Source organism: Vulpes vulpes, chromosome 11, assembly GCF_048418805.1.
Source record: "Vulpes vulpes isolate BD-2025 chromosome 11, VulVul3, whole genome shotgun sequence".
NCBI classification, from domain to species: domain Eukaryota; kingdom Metazoa; phylum Chordata; class Mammalia; order Carnivora; family Canidae; genus Vulpes; species Vulpes vulpes.
This window is the reverse complement of record NC_132790.1, coordinates 34,689,265-34,709,284: the sequence shown is the minus strand read 5'-3', so window position 1 is coordinate 34,709,284 and position 20,020 is coordinate 34,689,265. Positions and strand designations below refer to the sequence as shown.

At 36.0% G+C, this 20,020-nt stretch overlaps 1 protein-coding gene across 47 annotated transcripts in view; it reads left to right on the top strand.

Moving 5' to 3' along the window:
• Window positions 1–20,020, top strand: part of DLG2 (discs large MAGUK scaffold protein 2) — a 1,531,179-nt gene that overhangs the window by 1,051,121 nt on the left and 460,038 nt on the right. For all 47 annotated transcript variants that reach the window (XM_072726063.1, XM_072726058.1, XM_072726052.1 and 44 more), the window contains 2 exons: window positions 11,042–11,186; window positions 13,468–13,606. In XM_072726063.1, the coding sequence (XP_072582164.1) occupies window positions 11,042–11,186; window positions 13,468–13,606 (284 nt within the window). The remainder of the gene's footprint in view (window positions 1–11,041; window positions 11,187–13,467; window positions 13,607–20,020) is intronic.

Sequence of the window (20,020 nt, the reverse complement as noted above, 5' to 3'; positions counted from 1 at the left end):
GGGATCCCTGGGTGGCTCAGCGGTTTGGCACCTGCCTTTGGCCCAGGGCATAATCCTGGAGTCCCGGGATTGAGTCCCGCGTCGGGCTTCTGGCATAGAGCCTGCTTCTCCCTCTGCCTGTGTCTCTGCCTCTCTCTCTCTCTCTCTGTCTATCATGAATAAATAAATACAATCTTTAAAAAAAAAAAAAAGCTTAACATATTTAATGTGTACAGCTGCATGGGTTTGGATATTAAGTATACATCTAAGAAACCATCACCATTATCAATGCCATAAATATATTCATGACTTTCCAAAGTTTCCTCTCACTCCTGTTGTTATTATTATTATTATTATTATTATTATTATTATTTCGTGCTTGTATGTGGTGAAAACAATTAACATAAGATCTACCCTCTTGGAAGATTTTAAGTATGCAATACACTATTGTTAGCAATAAAACTATGCTGAACAGGAGAACTACCATTTTCATTCTTGAGACACTATCCTTTTTGTTTGTTTGTTTGCTGGGTTTTTTTGTTTTGTTTTTTGCCTTTGATGTGAAAGTTGTTTTTTATGATGTGGTGTCTTCTGAACCAGAAAAGTATTATTGAGGTATAACACCTAACACTTCTCTCAAAAATATAAACCTTATTATTTGTTGATTTAGGAATAAAATTAACCGTGATATCTTTTATATAACATGAAATTTGAAAAAAATGAGGAGGACAGTTTCATTCTAAATTAATAGCTGCCATAATGATACATTTGAACTTTAACTCATTGTTCTGTAAGAGTTTGGTTGTAGACAACTCTTTTGGTATTTCTTTAACTGCTGCTATTTAATACTTTGCTAGATGTTTTCTGCTGATTGTTTGAAGTTCCATTTAAATTTCTAGCTTTATTTTAAAATTCTTAAAAAAAAAAAAAACCTCAAACTATAAGTAATTCTGTCAAAGGATTTTCCAGGCACCATGCTATTTTTCCATTACCATTTTCTTGATATTCATTGTACATGTAATGATTTCAAAAATAGCTGAGACATAATCTTTAACTATTTTGAGTTTTAAAGCCTATTAAAAAAAAAAAAGAACCTTCAACAATAATAGGTCTCTCCTCTCTTATGTAAGGAAAACATAATTAGTACTTCCAAGGCAACTGCCAAACTGAATCTAGAAATGAAAGGAAATGATTCATTTTATAATATTCTGAAAAAAAATAATGCTGAGGAAAAGAATAAAAGAATCACGGAAGCCACCCCAAAGGACCAATTATCTTACTTCAACCCAACAATATTTATTAATGCTCTCCTTCTGTCATTCCTTTCCACCTCCTTTTCTCTTTATTACCGTGCATTCACATCATCTTTATCTTTCTCCTCTTCCACTCTCCTCCCCCAAAGGAAGTACAAATAATTTAGATTCCGTGATTTACCAGCTGTTCTGCACTCCGTATATTTTTCTCTAAATAGCTATTCTTCTTTCTAAAGCAATTTACACCACTCCCTCCTCTCACCTCTTAGGAAAAGTTCCCCTATATGTTATTCATTCATAGTTCTGTAAGCAAACTGGTCTAAAATGAAACTCCATTAATTTCCTCATGCCATATCTGCTGGGTACTTTTTTCCCCTAAGTCCTTCTTATAACTCAGATTTGAAAAATATCTATCTTAGATGTTATCTTATCCCAATTTATTTAGTACATCAAAATCCACAAAAAGGCAACGTGAAGTAGCCCCTCACCTCTGCTAGAACACACTAAAGATGGAGAACTTAGTTCCTCCTGGAAGCTCCCCATTAGATACTAGCCATCATTGGATTTGTTTTTTCTTAATATTGTATCAAAATACATTTCTGTATACATTTCTTGTTTTCTTCACACCTCTGTCCCTTGGAGACAGAAAGGCGAAAATTAATTGCTCTTCTACGTTTGTTTGAAAACTTATTTCTTGCCACTTTTCCACTTTGCAGCATTTTAAGATGTTTTGCACATTTTCTCTCACTCTTGCAGTCAATTTTACCACATATCCACTTAACTTCTCTAAGTAGAACACCCTTTTAACAAAACTTTTGATTCCTTAGAATGTTGTTCCCCCACTTCTAAAACCACAGGCAATATTGTAGCATCTGACCTTTACATTTATTCTACAATAAGGAAAAAATTGCCCGGCCTATCACCTTTGCACTAAGTCTCTCAGCATTTCAAATAAAATGACTTTTACATCAGTCCTCTCTGATGTTTCATGGCCCATCCAGATGCATGGTATTTGTTTTCTTTATTAAAATAATATTTTTAACTCTCCTGCCACTTGGCACTTATTCAGTAGAATTTGGGGCTTTTAATTTTGTCCAATGACAATGACATCTGATTTTTATGGATCATACCAGTAGTTTAGTGTTGTAATCTCACACTAAATACATTAATTTCTGGCCTTGATTCCTTCAGACAGATATCAGAGGTTAACAGTATTGATAATTTTAAAATTCATTCATATATTTCTACACATTGGTTTTTATTAAGCCCTATCAAGATAATACCTACGGCCACATATATTACAGAAATGTGCAAAACATGAGAGACACCTAGCTCTGGGAAATGAACAAGGGGTAGTGGAAGGGGAGGTGGGCGTGGGGTTGGGGTGACTGGGTGACGGGCACTGAGGGGGGGCACTTGGCAGGATGAGCACTGAGTGTTATGCTATATGTTGGCAAATTGAACTCCAATAAAAAAAAGAAAAGAAATATGATCATCCTCATTTCTTTTCTACACAGAAAAGAAACTTTGAATCCAGGGTCATCTGACTGTCTTTTCTACAGGGATAATGTGAGCTGTTAATTATCAAAACCTTTGTCACATTGTGATCGAAAGCTTATAGTCTTTTTTTTTACAAAGATTAAGTCTATATTTTTATTTCCTTAAAGGGAAGCAGTAGATAAGGAGGAAGGTAAGAAAAGCATTGAAGTGAAATGGAAATGCAGTGGGCTCAGAGACAGGCAGCCAGAATTAATTCAAGTCCCAGGCAGCCAGAATTAATTTGACCTAATTGACCTTGGACAAGTCATGTACATCTTTGGTCTTCTGCTTTAGCCTCTATACCATGGCAACAGTGCCTTAGATCAGTGTTTCCCAAGGCTGTTTTAAAATATTAATCTCATTACTGTGGTGACTCAAAAAGTCAACTAAGTTCGGGAAATTCTACAGCCTGTATCTCACCTCTCTTACAGATTCTCAATGAATTTAGTATTTTAAATGGTCAGTGAAGTTTTGTAGTCAAGGAACTAATTTAACTTGAACACTGTAATCCTCAAATATACTTCATTATGGAGCCCTTTGCTTAAAGTGATGCTTATAAAGCACCTAGAGGGGATCCCTGGGTGGTGCAGCAGTTTGGCGCCTGCCTTTGGCCCAGGGCGCGATCCTGAAGACCCGGGATCGAATCCCACGTCGGGCTCCCTGCATGGAGCCTGCTTCTCCCTCTGCCTGTGTCTCTGCCTCTCTCGCTCTCTCTGTGTGACTATCATAAATAAATTAAAAATATATATATAAAGCACCTAGAACTAGTGTTCAGTGGAATATTCTCTGTGCTGTGTGCAAGTGATGCTTATTTTTATTTCAAAATTAATATCCTGTGGTAAAGACATTAAGTGGATTTAGGGATTGTGAGCAGAAATAATATAATTTTGTAAATAAGTATTAGTTATTAGCACCAAAACTATTCTTTTTGGTGATTTACATAATTGCCTAGCTTCACCCAAAAATTAATAAGAAAATCACCTTGAAGACAACTCAGATATATAGAAATTGCTGAATAATGAACAGAACTTGAAACCACTCTCATTTGTTGGACTGACCTTAGATAAGAACTGAAATCGGTAACGCTCTCTGCACATAGCTCACTCCTGCCACCAGCACATTGCTTCCACACAAAAGAGGTTTCCACTTGCAGCACCCACTCCAACCCATGAGAGATGGATAGATAGGGCAGTCATTACTGCCCTATACCACCTCCCTAACAAGGGGGCTATTCTTATTTTCCAGAAGAGAAAGTTGGAGTCAGAGATAACAAAGGGATTTCTAATATGGCATAACTAATCAATTGTGAAGTCAGATTCAGACTTAGATGTCAATGTCCTAATACCACATGTCCTCTACCAGTTTATCAGCCCTTCTGGTTCTTTTTTTTTTTTTTTTTTTTTTTTTTTTTTTTTTTAGCCCTTCTGGTTCTTAATCCTGCTTTCATATTTGAATCTCATGGTAAGTTTTTGATCACTCTGGATGCCCAGGCCTCAATCAACCCTGAATAATCAAATCAAAGTCTTGGAAGTAGGCACCATGCTTCATTTGTAAAAATTTTTTTAAGTCTTCCAGGTGACTCCAGTGTGTAGCCAGGTTAAGAACCACAATCCTACCTTGATCTAATCACATTCTAACCTGCTCTTCTGCTGCTCCACTGCTTCTCCTGAGGGTGACTTTGGTGGTAATGCTCCTTCTATCAAGCCAGTACAGCATCATTTAATATTTTTCAAGAATGGGCTGAAAGGCATTCAGAACTAGTTCACCCTTCAAATTTTGTCCCCGGCAGTTAGAGTACTTTCTGAAGCACCAGGGGAAAAAAAAGTCTGGATAATTATTTTTTGGACTTGGTTGTAATTTTTCTCAAATGTAATAAAATTACAATGCAGTGCGATTGCAGTGACACATTTATTTGAAGGTTAAAGCTTTCTATTATATTGTTATTTCTTTTGCTTATATCCAGTTTAACTCTGTTTATAGAATTTGCTCTATAGTTAATATATATAGATGCCTACTACAGAGCAGTGGTTTTAAAAATTATTTTAATAGCACATTCTATCATTATACACAGAAAGTTGCCTCTAATATATGTTTATTTCCCTACTTTATATTGCATACATATATCACTATGCTAACAATACATGATGCACATTTTAAAACATACATAAAATAGATGAAAATCAGTGTGATAAATATTAATAGAAGTTCAGATACAGAATTCTGCCTCTAACCTTTGGGTTGCCCTGGGGTTCCTATATTGTCCATTTGGGTGACCACTGATATAGAGGAAGCTAGAAAAGTCAGTCAAAACATCATTGTTACTTGCTCTGTCTCTATATATGGAATAAAGTTTTAAGAAATACATCAACGATTAATGGAGGAAAAAGAAATTCACACTGTTGAAGGTTTGATTGTGTCTTTTATAATCTGATGTGACTCACTACACCCATTCTGTACCAGGCTTTCATCCTTATATTCCACGCCTGCCACAGCGTGAGTATCCCATAAATGTGTGTTGTTGAATGACCTTCATTTCTTATCCTTTCTGACTCCACACAAACGTAAACTAGACACTCAACATAAATGCCTCCTTCATCCTATAAAATAGGGAATTTTGATAGCTTTTCCTTTGGAATGTTATTTTTAACTTATTTAGCTAATTGTTTCAACATTTATTAAGTGCCTATTATCTATAGTGAATCAGGGGACTACAAAGATGAAAACACTGTAATTAAAGAGATGGTGAATGAGTAAAATGGATGGAGGGGAGTGGGAGATACCAGCTTCCAGTTATGGAATGAGTAAATTAGGCAGGGAATAAAAGGTACAGCATAAAGAATATAGTCCATGATATTTATTACTGTTACATGGTGACAGATGGCTATGCTTATGATAACAACCTTGTTGAATCACTATGTTGAACACCTGAAACTAATGTAACATTGCATGTCAACTATCCTCCAATGTGTAAAAAAAAAAAATAAAAAGAACAATATAATCCTTGCCTTTTAGAAGATCAGTCCTTAAGCAGGGAAGAGGCATTGTGAAAATATTGTAGAAGGTAGGGAGTGATTGTTTTCAAATGAGCTATTTTCAGCAGCAGAATTAGCAAAAGCACTGTGTCTGATTGTGATGTTTGATGACCATTTGTATACTGCTCTATCTTATACAGTGTCTCTTCATGTTCATGGTATCCATCCTTTCTCCTAAACACAAGTAACCCAACAAATAAATTAATATTATCCCTATTTTGCATATAAAAGTTAATGCTCAATAAATGTTAACTGACTAAAATCTAGGAATTGAAACCATATGTAATGCTACATTTAAAATTTATGCCAAGTTACCTTCGTTTATAGAAACATCTAGGTATAAAATATGGCTATTATTTCAAAAAAAAATTAAATCCATTCACTGGCAATGAGAAACCAACTTCCTTCTTCTCCATTCCAATTTTCCATCACTCGTGAGATCTCATATCATCACTATGTATATTTCATAATGAAGCTGCTATACTTTATATCTGTTCTCTTTTTTAAAGATTTATTTAAGGAAGAGAGAGAGGCAGAGGCAGACAGTCTTTTTTTTTTTAACAAGAGAAAAGAAAACATTTATTAACATGCACAGCATACATACACATGAAAGAAATTGATGCATATCTCAAAGGGGTGTTGGGAATTTGGGGCTTATGTAGCATCTTAACAAAGAACTATACATTGGTAGAAGAGTGACAAGAAAAAGGAAAAGGGTTAGGCTTTTAGGGACGGCAAGATATGGGGACATAAGTATATGGGGAGGGGGTTAGCTAATGGAAGGTAAGGGTTATTTTAATAAGGTTTGTTATGTAGAATAGAGTGAGAGAGTCTTAAGCAGACTCCATGCTCAGTGTGGAGCCCAATTTGGGGCTCAGTCTCATGACCCTGAGATCATGACCCAAGCTGAAACAAAGAGTTGGGCACTTAACTGACTATGCCACCCAGGCACCCCACTTTGCTTCTGTTCTTATTTGAGGTTTTTTCTTGTTCATTTAAAATATAACATTAATATGATTTTACCCATAACTAATGCATGATCATTGCTGAGAAAATGAAAAATAAGAAGATAATTTATTATCCAAAGTTAATTATTAGCTGTGTACTGCAGAGATTTTAGTGTTTGGTTCATGCATATTTATTTTCAGGTCATTGATATTAGCACATTAGATTGGTCTCATTTTTTCAATTTTTCTTATTTTTAAAAATTTTAGTAGGTTTTTAAAATTTTATTTCCAGTTTAGTTAACATACAGTGTTATATGAGTTTCAGATGTACCATATAGTGGTTCAACAGTTCTATTCATGACTTAGTCCTCCTTCTTAATTCATCTTACCTACTGATCAAAAACTTTGTCTTCTTTTTAAAAAATTAACTGTGGAGTTTGTGATTTTTTTTACAGTGTTTCTAGAGCTCCCACCTTTTTTTGTACTATGTCTTAGACAGTATTTATGTCCACCTCCTAGTTTGTCCTACCATGAGGTTATTCCTGAATAAGTATGAAAAGGTCAGCATCTCACCACCTGTACATTTCCATTCCCCTTTATTACCACTCTCCTGCTGCCACATCTCCCACCTTAGTAACTGTCACAGATCTGTTTGTTTGCACTCATTTGATTCTCCCAAAACTGACCCTGCTCCCTTCTTACAAGTTTTTTGGCACCTCTTTCTTCAGCTGATTTGCCCTTCTTTGTCTCTGCATCATGCTCAAATTCAGTGCTCCCTTTTCTGGTGTAGAAAATGAGTGCTCTCACCTCCAACCTCTCTGCTTGGCCTCAGTCCTTCATCCTACTGCAAACATATGGCCAGGCTGCACACATGGCCCTCTCTGTGTAGTATACCCCACAGAAACACTGCATTCAGATGCACATTATTTTTTTCTGAAATCAGGCCAGTTGTTCAGTGTTCACCATTATAGGCAGATACTTGATGCAAAAGAAAAAAAGACAATAAAAAACAATGACAAGAGCAACTAGCCAATCAGTGTAATGTCCCTTCTTTCTGTGTACAATCAGCTCCAGCTGTAGGCCCTTTATCTTGAGGGTTCATAGGATAATGCACACACATAATTAACCCAAATAAACCCACTTTCGTGAAAAACATTTTGAAGATTTCAGCACAAAAGAGCACTTTTTGGTCCAGATCCTGTACTATTCTGAATTTTTAAAAAGACCACACAGAAGCTTCATCAACAGTACCCTAATTAAACTCATCAGTTCACAGATGTTTACAGGAAAATGCTCAGCAAAAATTTTCACCAAGAATTCCTGTTTCCTGAGAAGAGAGATGTATGATGACAATAGTAATAGTAATAAGAGCTAACATTAATGAGTATTTTCATGTTCCTGCCATTTTACATAGATTAATACATTTAAATCAATAATTCTTTGAGGTAGCAATTATTATCATACCTATTTTACAGATGTCAAAACTGAGGCTAAGAAGATTAGGTTAATTGTCCAAAGTCACATGGCTGGGAAGAATCAGGACTAGGACTCAGATCCTAGTCTGTATAATTCAGAAGCATGTGCTCTTGATCACTATGTTCTGTTGCCAATATCCTACCATCTGTTGCATAACTTTTAAAATCTGTGTCAATGTTTCAACACTTTCTAGTCACTAAATAAAAACCAACTGAAATGCTACTATTATAAATCATCATTATCCCCCACTTTTCACCTCTGCCTTTTGCTCAACTTCTACTTTCTGGTCTAAAGACTTCTCTGGTGACCTAAGAATCTGCATGCAAGTCATTTTCAGTAAACATGCTTGAAGCTTGAACTGTGTCACACAAGAATATGAGATTCAAGGGAGCTAGGGACCTTCTCTATCTGAAAGAAGAATTTAGATTAGTAGTTAAAAGCTTGGTCTCTGGACCTAAACAGTTTGGCATTTCATATGCTTCTATCACAATAAGATCAATGACTTTGGGCAAGCTTCGTAACGTCTCAGAGACATGCTTTTCTAATCTATAAAATGAAAGTAATTACAACAGCTACCACACAAGTTGTTACGAGGTTCAAGTGTGTTAATGTATGTAAATGACTTAGAATAATGCCCAGTGTGAATACAGCACTATATAAGTGTCTGCCATGATTATTATTTTCATTCTTACTATTTATTATTCTAATATGTAGAATCATGACTGACACATATAAGTGTGCATTTGACCAATGGATGAACAAGTGCTAGATACTGGAAATACAAAAGGGTGTAAGAGAATGTCATTTGTCCGGAAGAGAGCTATAGGAACCAGGGGGAAAGCCTATAGTTTAATGGAGAGTTCACAGTCCACATTCATACACATCAGTCAGATCCAGTTCCCTCTGGTTCCGGATTCCCTAACTTGGGCTACACCATCAAGGATTAATTGGTACATGGAATGTATAGAACATGACTAAAGCACTAATTAAATAGTACAGAAAATATATAGAGGATCCAATCTAATACTTTTCAGTACATTTATTTTAATGCTGCATCCTTTCAGCAGAAATTAACTAAAGAATCACTCCATTAAAATAATAGTAGCCAAATAAGTATAACCTAGGTATTTAAAATACTTTGTAAATATTTTAAAACCATTTAAGAGAAGTGCTGCAGAGATATTGCTGTAATGCTATGAAGTAAGAATTGCACTTGTATCGGGGTGTAAAAAGGAGGAGTTGTGGGATCCCTGGGTGGCGCAGCGGTTTGGCGCCTGCCTTTGGCCCAGGGCGCGATCCTGGAGACCCGGGATCGAATCCCACGTCGGGCTCCCGGTGTATGGAGCCTGCTTCTCCCTCTGCCTATGTCTCTGCTTCTCTCTCTCTCACTGTGTGCCTATCATAAATAAATAAAATTTAAAAAAAAAAATTAAAAAAAAAAAAAAAAAGGAGTTGTGTTAAGTGGACAGAAATGGGTACACTTTAACTTGCTCTCCTGCAAAGCTCTGTTTTGCAATATTAGCATTCTTTCCTTAGAAAATTGACTTGTTAAATAACATTTTGATGGGAACAATTTTTATATTTTTTGTATTTATTTTTATTTTTTTAGAGAGTGGGGGAGAGAGCACAACAGCAAAAGAGAAAATCTTAAGCAGATTCCACACCCAGCATGGATCCTGACATAGGTCTTGATCTCCTAACCCTGAGATCATGATCTGAACCTAAATCAAGAGTCAGAGGCTTAACCATCTGAGCCACCCAGTCACCTCAGATGGGAATAATTTTTAAAGTGAACAAAACCAAGTTTGGTGTAGCTGCAGGAAAGTTAGGACTCTCATGTAGTGATGGTATAAGCGTGAACTTGTTCCTCTTTCCGTAGGGCACTTCAAGAATAGGTATCAACCAAGTGCCTTTGGCTCAGGTCATGATCCCTGGAATTAAGACCTGCATCTGGCTCCCCGTTTCTCCTTCTCCCTCTGCCCATCTTCCTGCTCGTGCACACTCTCATGTTCTCTCTCTGTCAAAAAAAATACATAAAATCTTTAAAAAAAATTTTTTTAAAAAGAATAGGTATCAGAAGGCTTATAATATTCATAAATCTTGGTCCAACAATTCCAGTTGTATGATTTATTCTAAACAAATCATCAGAGTTGTGTGCAAATATAGAAAAAGTTTCTTGCAACATTATTTATAGTAGAAAAAAATAGAAGCAAACTAAACATGCTTTAGTAGGAGATTGGTTAAAGCATTATGCAACACAATGCTCTATGGAAAACAAAGTCATATTGTTGACATACATCTATGATATGGACCAACAGTCAGTCTAGATTTAAAAAGTACGTTCTAAAACAATGTGTACAGTATGGTAGCTATTACTTAAAGAACTATATCCCAAATAGGGAGACTTTGGTTAGTTTTTATTCTTTATGGTGTTTTTTTTTTAAGTTTTTTTTTTAAGTTTTTTAAAGTTCATTGAGTATGTATTACTTTTGTAATGGGAAAAACTATAGCATAAGAGAGACATCTGACCCCTCCTTCCTCTTTTCCACAAATAGCATTCTGATTTCCATTATGATACATTGCTTTCTCATAGAACAAGACAGAAGCAGCTTGGTTTTTTTAACATCAACAACTGTACGTTATCTGCTTTGGCTAATGCCATTAATCCATCTTTTCTGTCAAAGCGTGATGTAGATACTGGATTGTAATCATTGCAATTTAATCTTTAAATAAGGTCTAATTTGTATATCTTTTTGCCTATTTCTTTTCACCCACATAGATTTAACTCTAATATTGAATATTATTTTCCTTTCAGGTAAACAACTACAGTTTAGAAGAAGTGACACATGAAGAGGCGGTAGCAATACTGAAGAACACATCCGATGTCGTTTATCTAAAAGTTGGCAAACCCACCACCATTTATATGACTGATCCTTATGGTCCACCTGATATTACTCACTGTAAGTACCATTCTCAGTGTCACCTTTGCCAGGTTTACAAAACTGGAATTCAGTAAAACTTGGCAAAGTACTCTGCTTGCATCTTCACTCTTGTTTAGTTTATGGAAATAGTTCCAAGGGGTGCTGTGCTTCACTCCCCGGTTGCCTTATGAGGCCTTAACTAACGTTTTAAAGGTGGGACACCTGATGAGTTAGAAAGTCCACTGTTTAAGAAAGGCTTAGTGATGCATGTTGTGAACAGTGTGATTATGGTAATGTAAAAGCAACATGTTTTAAATGCTATTTCTCAAGCCCCTAAAACATGATAGTCCTCATGCCATTGTATCCCCCCTTCCTACTTCAATCTATATAGTAGCAAAGCAGAAAAGAGAGAAACTGACAAAATAGACAGGAGATAGCACTGTGTTCCCTCCTGGGGGAGAGGATCTTGCACTTGAATAGTGGAATTGTGATCCTCTGTCACCATCACCATAACTCTTATGTTTATCTGAATGTTATATTGGCAGGGAAGCCAGGGAAAACTCTCAGTCACTATGGCAGTAGAGGTGGGTTGCAGGTGGGTATTTCTAAGGCAACAATTAACTATGAGATACTGTGTTGAGTCCTAATAAAGTCCACTTCTACATAAGCCCCATGTTTCTGTCTCTTCTTAATAGGTCAGCAAGAACTTTATCTTAGATTCTGTCTTTGGGGACTAGATTTAGAAGCAATTTTTTTTTCCTTGTGAGTTTAAGGGACAATTTTGTCTACATCACTAAGCTCGCTCATTCTGAAATTTTGAGTAACCAGCTCTGAGACTGAGAACTCTAATATCTTCAGGATCTACCATTAATACTATGGTCTTAAGGAAGTCATTTAATCTCTCATAGATTTAGATGTTTCTCTTGAGAGAAATTTAAAGGTTGAATAATTTTGCTACCTGCCCATTACATTAGCTATTGCTTTTCTTAATGATGATTTGAAAAATGACTTGCCCCCAAAATATGTCTTTTTCTCAAGCATGCAGTAAGCTGAGATCAGCCTTACATTAGGATATGAAAGAATTTTAACTTTCAAAGTTTTTCAGACTGGATGAATTTAGAAAAATCAGCCTTGAGACTCTGAGCTACTTCATGAAGGGTAAATAAGGTCAGTGTTAAAGAGATAAAAGCACACAAATAAAGCTTGCTATTCAATTAAAAATATATATATTGAGTAGCCTCAATATGTGTAAGACACTTTGTAAGGTAATATATGGGATACATAGGAAATGCAATCCTGGCCTTTATTGGAAGGAAGGCTAATTCAAATATATGAATAGCAGCAATACTTGGCAATGTAAGAGAGATGTACCTGACATGGGAATGGTAAAAATAAATGTGCTTTGGGTACTCACAGGAGAGGTGTACTACCTGTCTTTGGAAGATCATAAAACTATTAATGGGAAGTGTGGCATTTGAATTGTTTCTTAAAGAATAGATAAAATTTCAGTATCAGAGACGTGTTAGGAGACAGAAATTGTAGGTAACTGATGAAAGTACAAATGTTGGAAAGAATTGTCTTTGAGGATTGTAGGATATGTGTCAGCGGAATGTTAAAATGGACCAATCTTGTAAGAATGACAAACGGAAGTTTATATTCACAGTAGCAGCAATGGAGAGACTTAAGCAAGGGAACAGCTTTATCAGAGTTGGATTTCTCAAAGTATAAAATGGATTTCTAGAGAGGGGTGGAAGGCAGGAGACTCAGGCAGGAGGGGCTTTCAGTCATTTAAGAAGGAGATGAAGTACTGTGGAGGATTAGAAAAGAAAGGCCAGAGTCCTTTGCCCTTCTGGGTTGGGAGTACAGCATATTTTGAGATTAAAGTCTTATACAAGAACTTGCTCCTAGAAACCTAGATTTGATGATTGAATATTAATTATATGAAAAGAATGTGAGCTCTGCAATTACAAAGCTAACATTTTTATTTCAATAGAAAATTCATCATCAAAAAAAAAAAAACAAAAGAAAATCAATCATCCTTCTGAAAATGCATGGGCTGGGTCTCTCCTCCAATTCTTCTCCTCACCTAATTATACGAACTGGGTTTATAGATACAAATGTTATTATATCTTTCCAATCCTAAAGGTCACCATGTGCTTGTGTATATTAAATGCAAACAAACAGTAACTCCTCCCTCTTGGGAGACCAGAAACTCCTCAGCATATAGGAAAGTCTTCCTATTTTTAACAGAACGATAGCATGACACATTGAATCACCCACATAACAGGTTTCTTCTCTTTTCTTTTTTTTCACCCCTTAGCTTATTCTCCACCAATGGAAAACCATCTACTCTCTGGCAACAATGGAACTTTAGAATATAAAACTTCCCTGCCGCCCATCTCTCCAGGAAGGTACTCACCGATTCCAAAGCACATGCTTGTTGAAGATGATTACACCAGGTCAGATATGCTTAATGGTTAAATTGGGCTCATGATCGTTACTGGGAAGAAACTGCATTTGCCTAACATGTCAGGCATTGCTTTTGGGGTTAAAGTTTCTGAGCACCATTCAAACTTATATAGTCTTGTTTCCAGGGGAAATCTGCAAATTTTTATAATCATGTGTCATTTGGAATCAAAATTACTAATTTTTTTGTGAGAAGTGGTACTATACACATACTCATCACTTTACAATTTATTAAGACTTTCACACATGTTGTCATTTGAGCTCAACAGCCATTTTATAAGAGAGGTAACTTTAGAGAAGCTGATTCTGAGGTTCAAATAAGGAACCTCACATGACATTTCTGCTTAGGGAAGAAGTTAGGACTGAAACTTTTGTCTTTAAACTCTAAATTTCATGTTTTTGATACCACTGGCTACCCACAAGTCAAAGGAGTTCGGGAGTGAGTCAACCCTTCCTTTAGTGCAATAGCTATAGGTAGAAAGAAAAGAGGTGGCATTAACTACAAATGGTTTGAGTTTAATATATGCTGTTAATTCCAAAGGGGAACAGGACAGGATTTTAGGATAGAGCACAGAACCACATCACTAATGCCATGAAGTAAAACCAAGTTTAGGCAGCACACCTCTGAGTCGGGTGTGACAGTTCACACAGCAGAAACTTCCTTGACTTAATTGTCACCATTAAGGATTCAATAAATGTTGGATAATGAATAAATCAATGAATAAATAAGGGAAGAAATAAGAATAAATGTAAATTTTTTGTCTTTAATTTTTTTTGTTCCAAAGTAATGTATGCCCATTGCATTTGGTGAATGAAACTGTTCAAGAAACAAAACCCTCTCCCAGACTCCTGCCAGAGCAACTATCTTGAGGTTACCAATGTAACATCCTGGCATGAATCTTTCATACTTTCTGCATGTTCATATAAACTCATATTAATTCAGTCAGATATGGAGGGGCTTTGATTGTTTTTACAAAGTAAGTTCATATTTTAGAAATTGCCCTACAATTTGCTGTTCTCCATGAGCAGTACTTTTACCTGAAATGAGATTGCATATAAATATGTACACACTTTTTTTGAAAGTGTTTGTGTGTAAAAATGACAGAGATGGACCCTTTCGGTTTAATATCCTGCCTGTCTAATGAAGCCATTTGTCAGCCTTTAAAAAATAGAGGAGGCTTCCTGCCTCTTAACTTCCCTCACCGGTATCCATGCCAGCTTTGGTCTTTTCATTCCTTTGCTATTTCTTTTTAAATGATTAAGCATTTTCCATTTATTTTGCAATTTCAGGTTTGCTGAAGTAGCTTGTTACATCTTTAGCCAAGGAATGGAATGTTTAGATGCTGCAAATGTGCATCTGTGGTATAAATCAAATATAAACTTCTTCCTATGCTGAAACATCTAATCTCTATGCTCTTAATTAAAATGAGGGCTGCAGCAAAGATAATCCTCATGGCTCTCTAAAACATTGTGTAAATATAGGCACCTTTATTCACCAGAGCAATGATCTATTTGCTTTCATTCTATCACTAATATTTGATATGATTTTAATTTGAAAATGTCGTTTTATCTTACTAGACCCCACATGGAATTAAAATTGATTAAATCCCCTTCATAATCCAGGCCCCTTGCTAGCTGTTTTACATACACTATTCATTTAATTCTCCTGAAAACGCAGACTGTCATCCCTATTTTATAGATGAGAAACTGAAGTTCAAAGATGTTAAGTAACTTGCTTATAGTCACACAGCCTTTAAGTAGAAAAACTGTGGGTGCCCTGCCAGATACAAAATCCTGGCTAAGAAGAAATGTTTTAATTTTCTCATTTTAAAAATGAAAACCAAGTCATATAAAACTGTTCATCACAGAAATACATAGCTCTAAAGAGACCAAAGAGTTTCAGTAAGCTCTAAAGGCAGTTAGATTAGATCAGAGTTGAGACCTATTTCTACCACTGGTTATATGACTGCCAAAAATTTATTTAACCACCACAAGCCTACTTCTTCATCTATATAATGGGAATAGCAATCAAATTTTTCTTAACAGGTTGTTGTAATGTTTGAGTGACATAATATATGCAAAGAACTTGTAACAGAGCCTGACACATCATGAATATTAAATGAATGTTATCTATTTACAGACACTATACTTGTTATAATGTCACAAGGAATGTTTGAACAGATGGTGTCCTAAGAATAGAGTCCACCTATTCCTATAGGGTTGTGCCTTGGTATTGTGGTGTGGTTCTTGTCCCACCTCCTCCTCCCTTATTCTCTGGCAAGACAATTTTACTAAGAACTCTCCTTAGAATCTTCTGAATGTCTGGCACCAGGCAAACTTGTGAATTATATCAGTTTTAACACACACACACACCCCTCTCCCACTCTCACCATTGCTTTGTCCTCTCACAGGGGTCTGTGCTGTAGGCACTGCCATGGATCTCAAAGGTATTTGCTCCAAGGCAAATTCACTGCCTTGTTCATCAATATTTATTGGACACTTCCTACTAGACAGCAGGAACTGCAGTAGGAATGAAAAATTGAGTAAGAAACGACAGCTCTAAGAACTATTAAACTGGGACAAAAATATAGGTAAACCAGCATGGATCCTTCAATGCCTAATCCCTGATTATGCAGACCCCCTTTGTGAAATTTTCTAAAAAGGCTAATCTATTATTTTTTTTCAATTCTGAGGTTATATATGTTCATATCAAAATGTCATTTTTCATTTTTTTGTGTATGGTAGTAAATGGTAGATATTTACCTTACTATACCCTTACTTGAAAAATGAAATGTGAGCAAATTTATATCAGTTCTCATCTTTTAAAAGTAAAAGGTCTGTAAAATGTCAAAGTATGGCAACTAGAAACAGCAACAAACAATTAGGTCCACTCTAGGAAGTGCTCTGGTGCCACCCTAGCAGAGTTCTTTCACACCACAAGAGTTACTTAGTAAATATTTGTAAATGAATTTCAGCTTTATATGAATACCAAAGGAAAAGCCTATAGAATCAAAGAAAGTTTTAAAGAGGAGATAACTTGTAAGTTTCAGTTTGAAAAAAATGTGTAGGTGTTGATCAGAAAGTTAAGGGATGAGGAAGGATATTCATGGTAGAGGATAACACATGCAGATTCATAGAAGAATGTGAAATGGAATAAGATGAAGCAACAGCTTGAAAAATTAGACTGGTAAAAGAAAGTGGTTCCTACCTTTAAGTAATCTCTGTATTCCTATCCTTTCTGTCATATGCAACCTACTTGTAAAACTTAGGATATATTCAATAGTAAAAACAAAAGGATCACTACTATATACTGTTACCACAAAGTCTTTTAACATGTATGATTCCCCTTATTTATATTATATTATTATTCTTGATCTTTATAAATAACAAAAATGCTCAGAGAGTTTAAGCAATTGCCTCATATCATACAGCAAGCAAATAGCAGAATCAAAATTTGAATTCAGGTTTGTGTTCCCAGGCTTCATCCTCACATCACACCTCGTGTCCCATTTTATACATTCAATTTCCATAGAGAAATGTTGGATAAACAGGATTAAGTTTATATCAGGAGATTGGTTTCTAGTCCTGCTCCTACCACCTTAGCATGTAATGACCCTGAAAAAGCCATTTAATCTCTGTGAGTCTTGATTTTTGCATCTATAAATTTGGGATAAAAGGTCTTCTAATTTCCTCACGGAATTGTGAAATTTCAGTGTGGTAATATGTGTTAAAGTTTCCATTGTTAAAGGGCTAGATAAATGTATTATTATCAGAAGCTTATGTTTGAGGCCTACTTTGAATTTTCCTGAAATAGTAAATCAAGTAATTGATCTCTAATGATGGGACTTGGGCTAATGGGGAAACATTTCTGTGAAATAGGAACCTTCCAACAACCAAACTCCTTAAATGGAGTTTTGTAATGTGTTGTAAAAAACATTTCTCTATTTTCCTGAATCATATGCATTTTTGTGGGGAAGATATAGTAAGAACTTTTTAAGGGAAGTTTTATTAGAAAAAAAAAATGCTACACTAACCTAGCTGGATTTTTTTTTTTTTTAGCCCTTTCTAACTTTTTGAGGAAATGTATACCTGAGTAAACTGGGAAATTTTGTTTCCTGTTGATTTAGAGAAAGCACAAACAAAAAGGCCTTGGATAAAATTTTCTTAATAGAAAGTCTGTTGAGTACCCTATAAATAAATCAGTGTTCATTGTGATGTAGATACCTGGTCTTATATTGTTGGTAAATTATTTTGGAAAACTATCACTGTGATGCTGAGATGTGTTTTTGGCTCAAAGAATTATAGTCTCTCAGAATTGGAAGGGCCAGTAATGAATCTAGAGTCTAATCTTCCTCCTTCTGATGGGTAAGGAACACAAGCCCAGAATGATTTGTTGGCTATCCCTAAGTCCCGTAACTTGTATTAGAATCAGATACAGAACCTATGTCTTCAAATACCAAGTCTAGTGCTCATTCTACTCTCTGAGCTCTGTTCACTCTTGCTGTTATTGTTGTTGTTTTGGGATGGAGTAAGAAGGTAAGAATTATGAAAACTATGAACAATCAAGGATCACCTGTGAGCAGTACCCACTTCGTATATTACCTACTATTGATTCCACCTCTACTGGGCCAAGTGATAACCTGGTCACCCAGGAGAGGTGCAAACCACAGTTTACCATCTGGCTCAATATTCTCAGGATACACAAATCAATACTGAAATGAAACCAAAAAACTTTGAGATGCAATGTATAACTGCTCTTTCAATAGCTGGGGACTTAATTTACCAAGTTACAAATGTGATAGATATCATCATGAGAGCCAGGGACCTAAATTATAGCGTTGAGCCATATATGTCCCAGTGAGAAAAATCAAGTTCACCTGGCCCTGATCTTAGTATACCCAGGTGTCCTTCTGATTGGCTCGACATAATGTTCCCTCACATAATTTGGTTGCTTAAAAAACGTAAGCTAAATGAAGTCTCAAAATTTTTCTTGAATCTCCAGAAATTTTCTAGAATAATTCCAAAATTATGACTCAGATATTCACCAGTTTAACTTTTTTATTTACTAAATAGATATGAGCCTATCAGACTAGAGTCTACCTCTACTCTCTTCTTCCTAAATTATAGAACATTAGCTTACTGAATATGGTACCTAAAATGTATTCCAGTCGTCTTTTTCTTTCACTCAGTTTATTCATTCAATGAACATTCAGCTTCTACCATATATATGTCAAGCATGATTATTAGCAATAAAGTTACAATAGTGAGCAAACCAAACAAGTTCCCTGTCCTCATGGAGTTTGCATTCTAGTGCATCAAGTAAGAGATACATAGATAAATGAGGTAAGTTCAGATATTAGTAAGTACTACAAGGAAAAAATAGAATAATATGATAGAGATTGGGAAAGAGAACTATGTTATGTAGGATAACCAGGAGGGGCCTCTCAGAGGAGATAGCATTTGAACTGGTACCTGAATAACAAGAAAAAGTGGTGATATAAAGATCAGAGAAAGAACATTCAGGCAGCCCAGGTGGTTTGGCACTGCCTTCAGCCCAGGGCCTGGGCTTTCAATAGCTGGGGACTTAATTTACCAGTCCCAGGTAAATTACTGGGACTTTACTTAAATTACCAGTAATTTAATTTACCAGTAAATTTACCTGGGACTTAGTTTACCAGTCCCAGGTAAATTACTGGGACTTTACTTAAATTACCAGCCCCAGGACCCGAGATTGAGTCCCACATTGGGCTCCCTACATGGAGCCTGCTTCTCCCTCTGCCGTGTCTCTTCCTCTCTCTCTCTCTCTCTCTCTGTCTCTCATGAGTAAATAAATAAAATCTAAAAAAAAATAAAAATTAAAAAAAAGAACATTCCAGGAAGAGGGAATAGTAAAGCCAGTCACTGAGGCACAAGTATGTTATGGAAAAGATGAGCCAAAGGGAACATGGCAGAAAATTAGGTTGGAGAAGGAGTCAGGAGCCACATGACACAGGACTCTGTAGGTAATGATGAAGAAGTATAGGTCTGATCTTGAGTACCCTGAGAATCCATTAAGGAATACTAACCAGGAGAATAAACTTATCTGATTTATATTAGAAGAAAACCTCTCTGCAGTGTGGAGAAGTAGAGGGGCCATTGAAGAAATGAGGGAGAGGTTACGCCAGCTGGGACTAGGGGAAGAAGGAGCCATCCATAAGAAGAATGCCCACTGCGCTCTATTTTAGAGCTAGATTCAATAACCAATGTTTTACGTGAGGAGCAGGCATGCTTTAACTGGACTAATTTACTACTGACCATTTCTACATTTTTTATCACCTATAGAGTAATCTTTCAGGAGCAGCATAAGTTTGCCACTGCTGGTACTTTCTTTTTCCCCTTACTGTTTAACTCTGTGCATCAGAAATGGA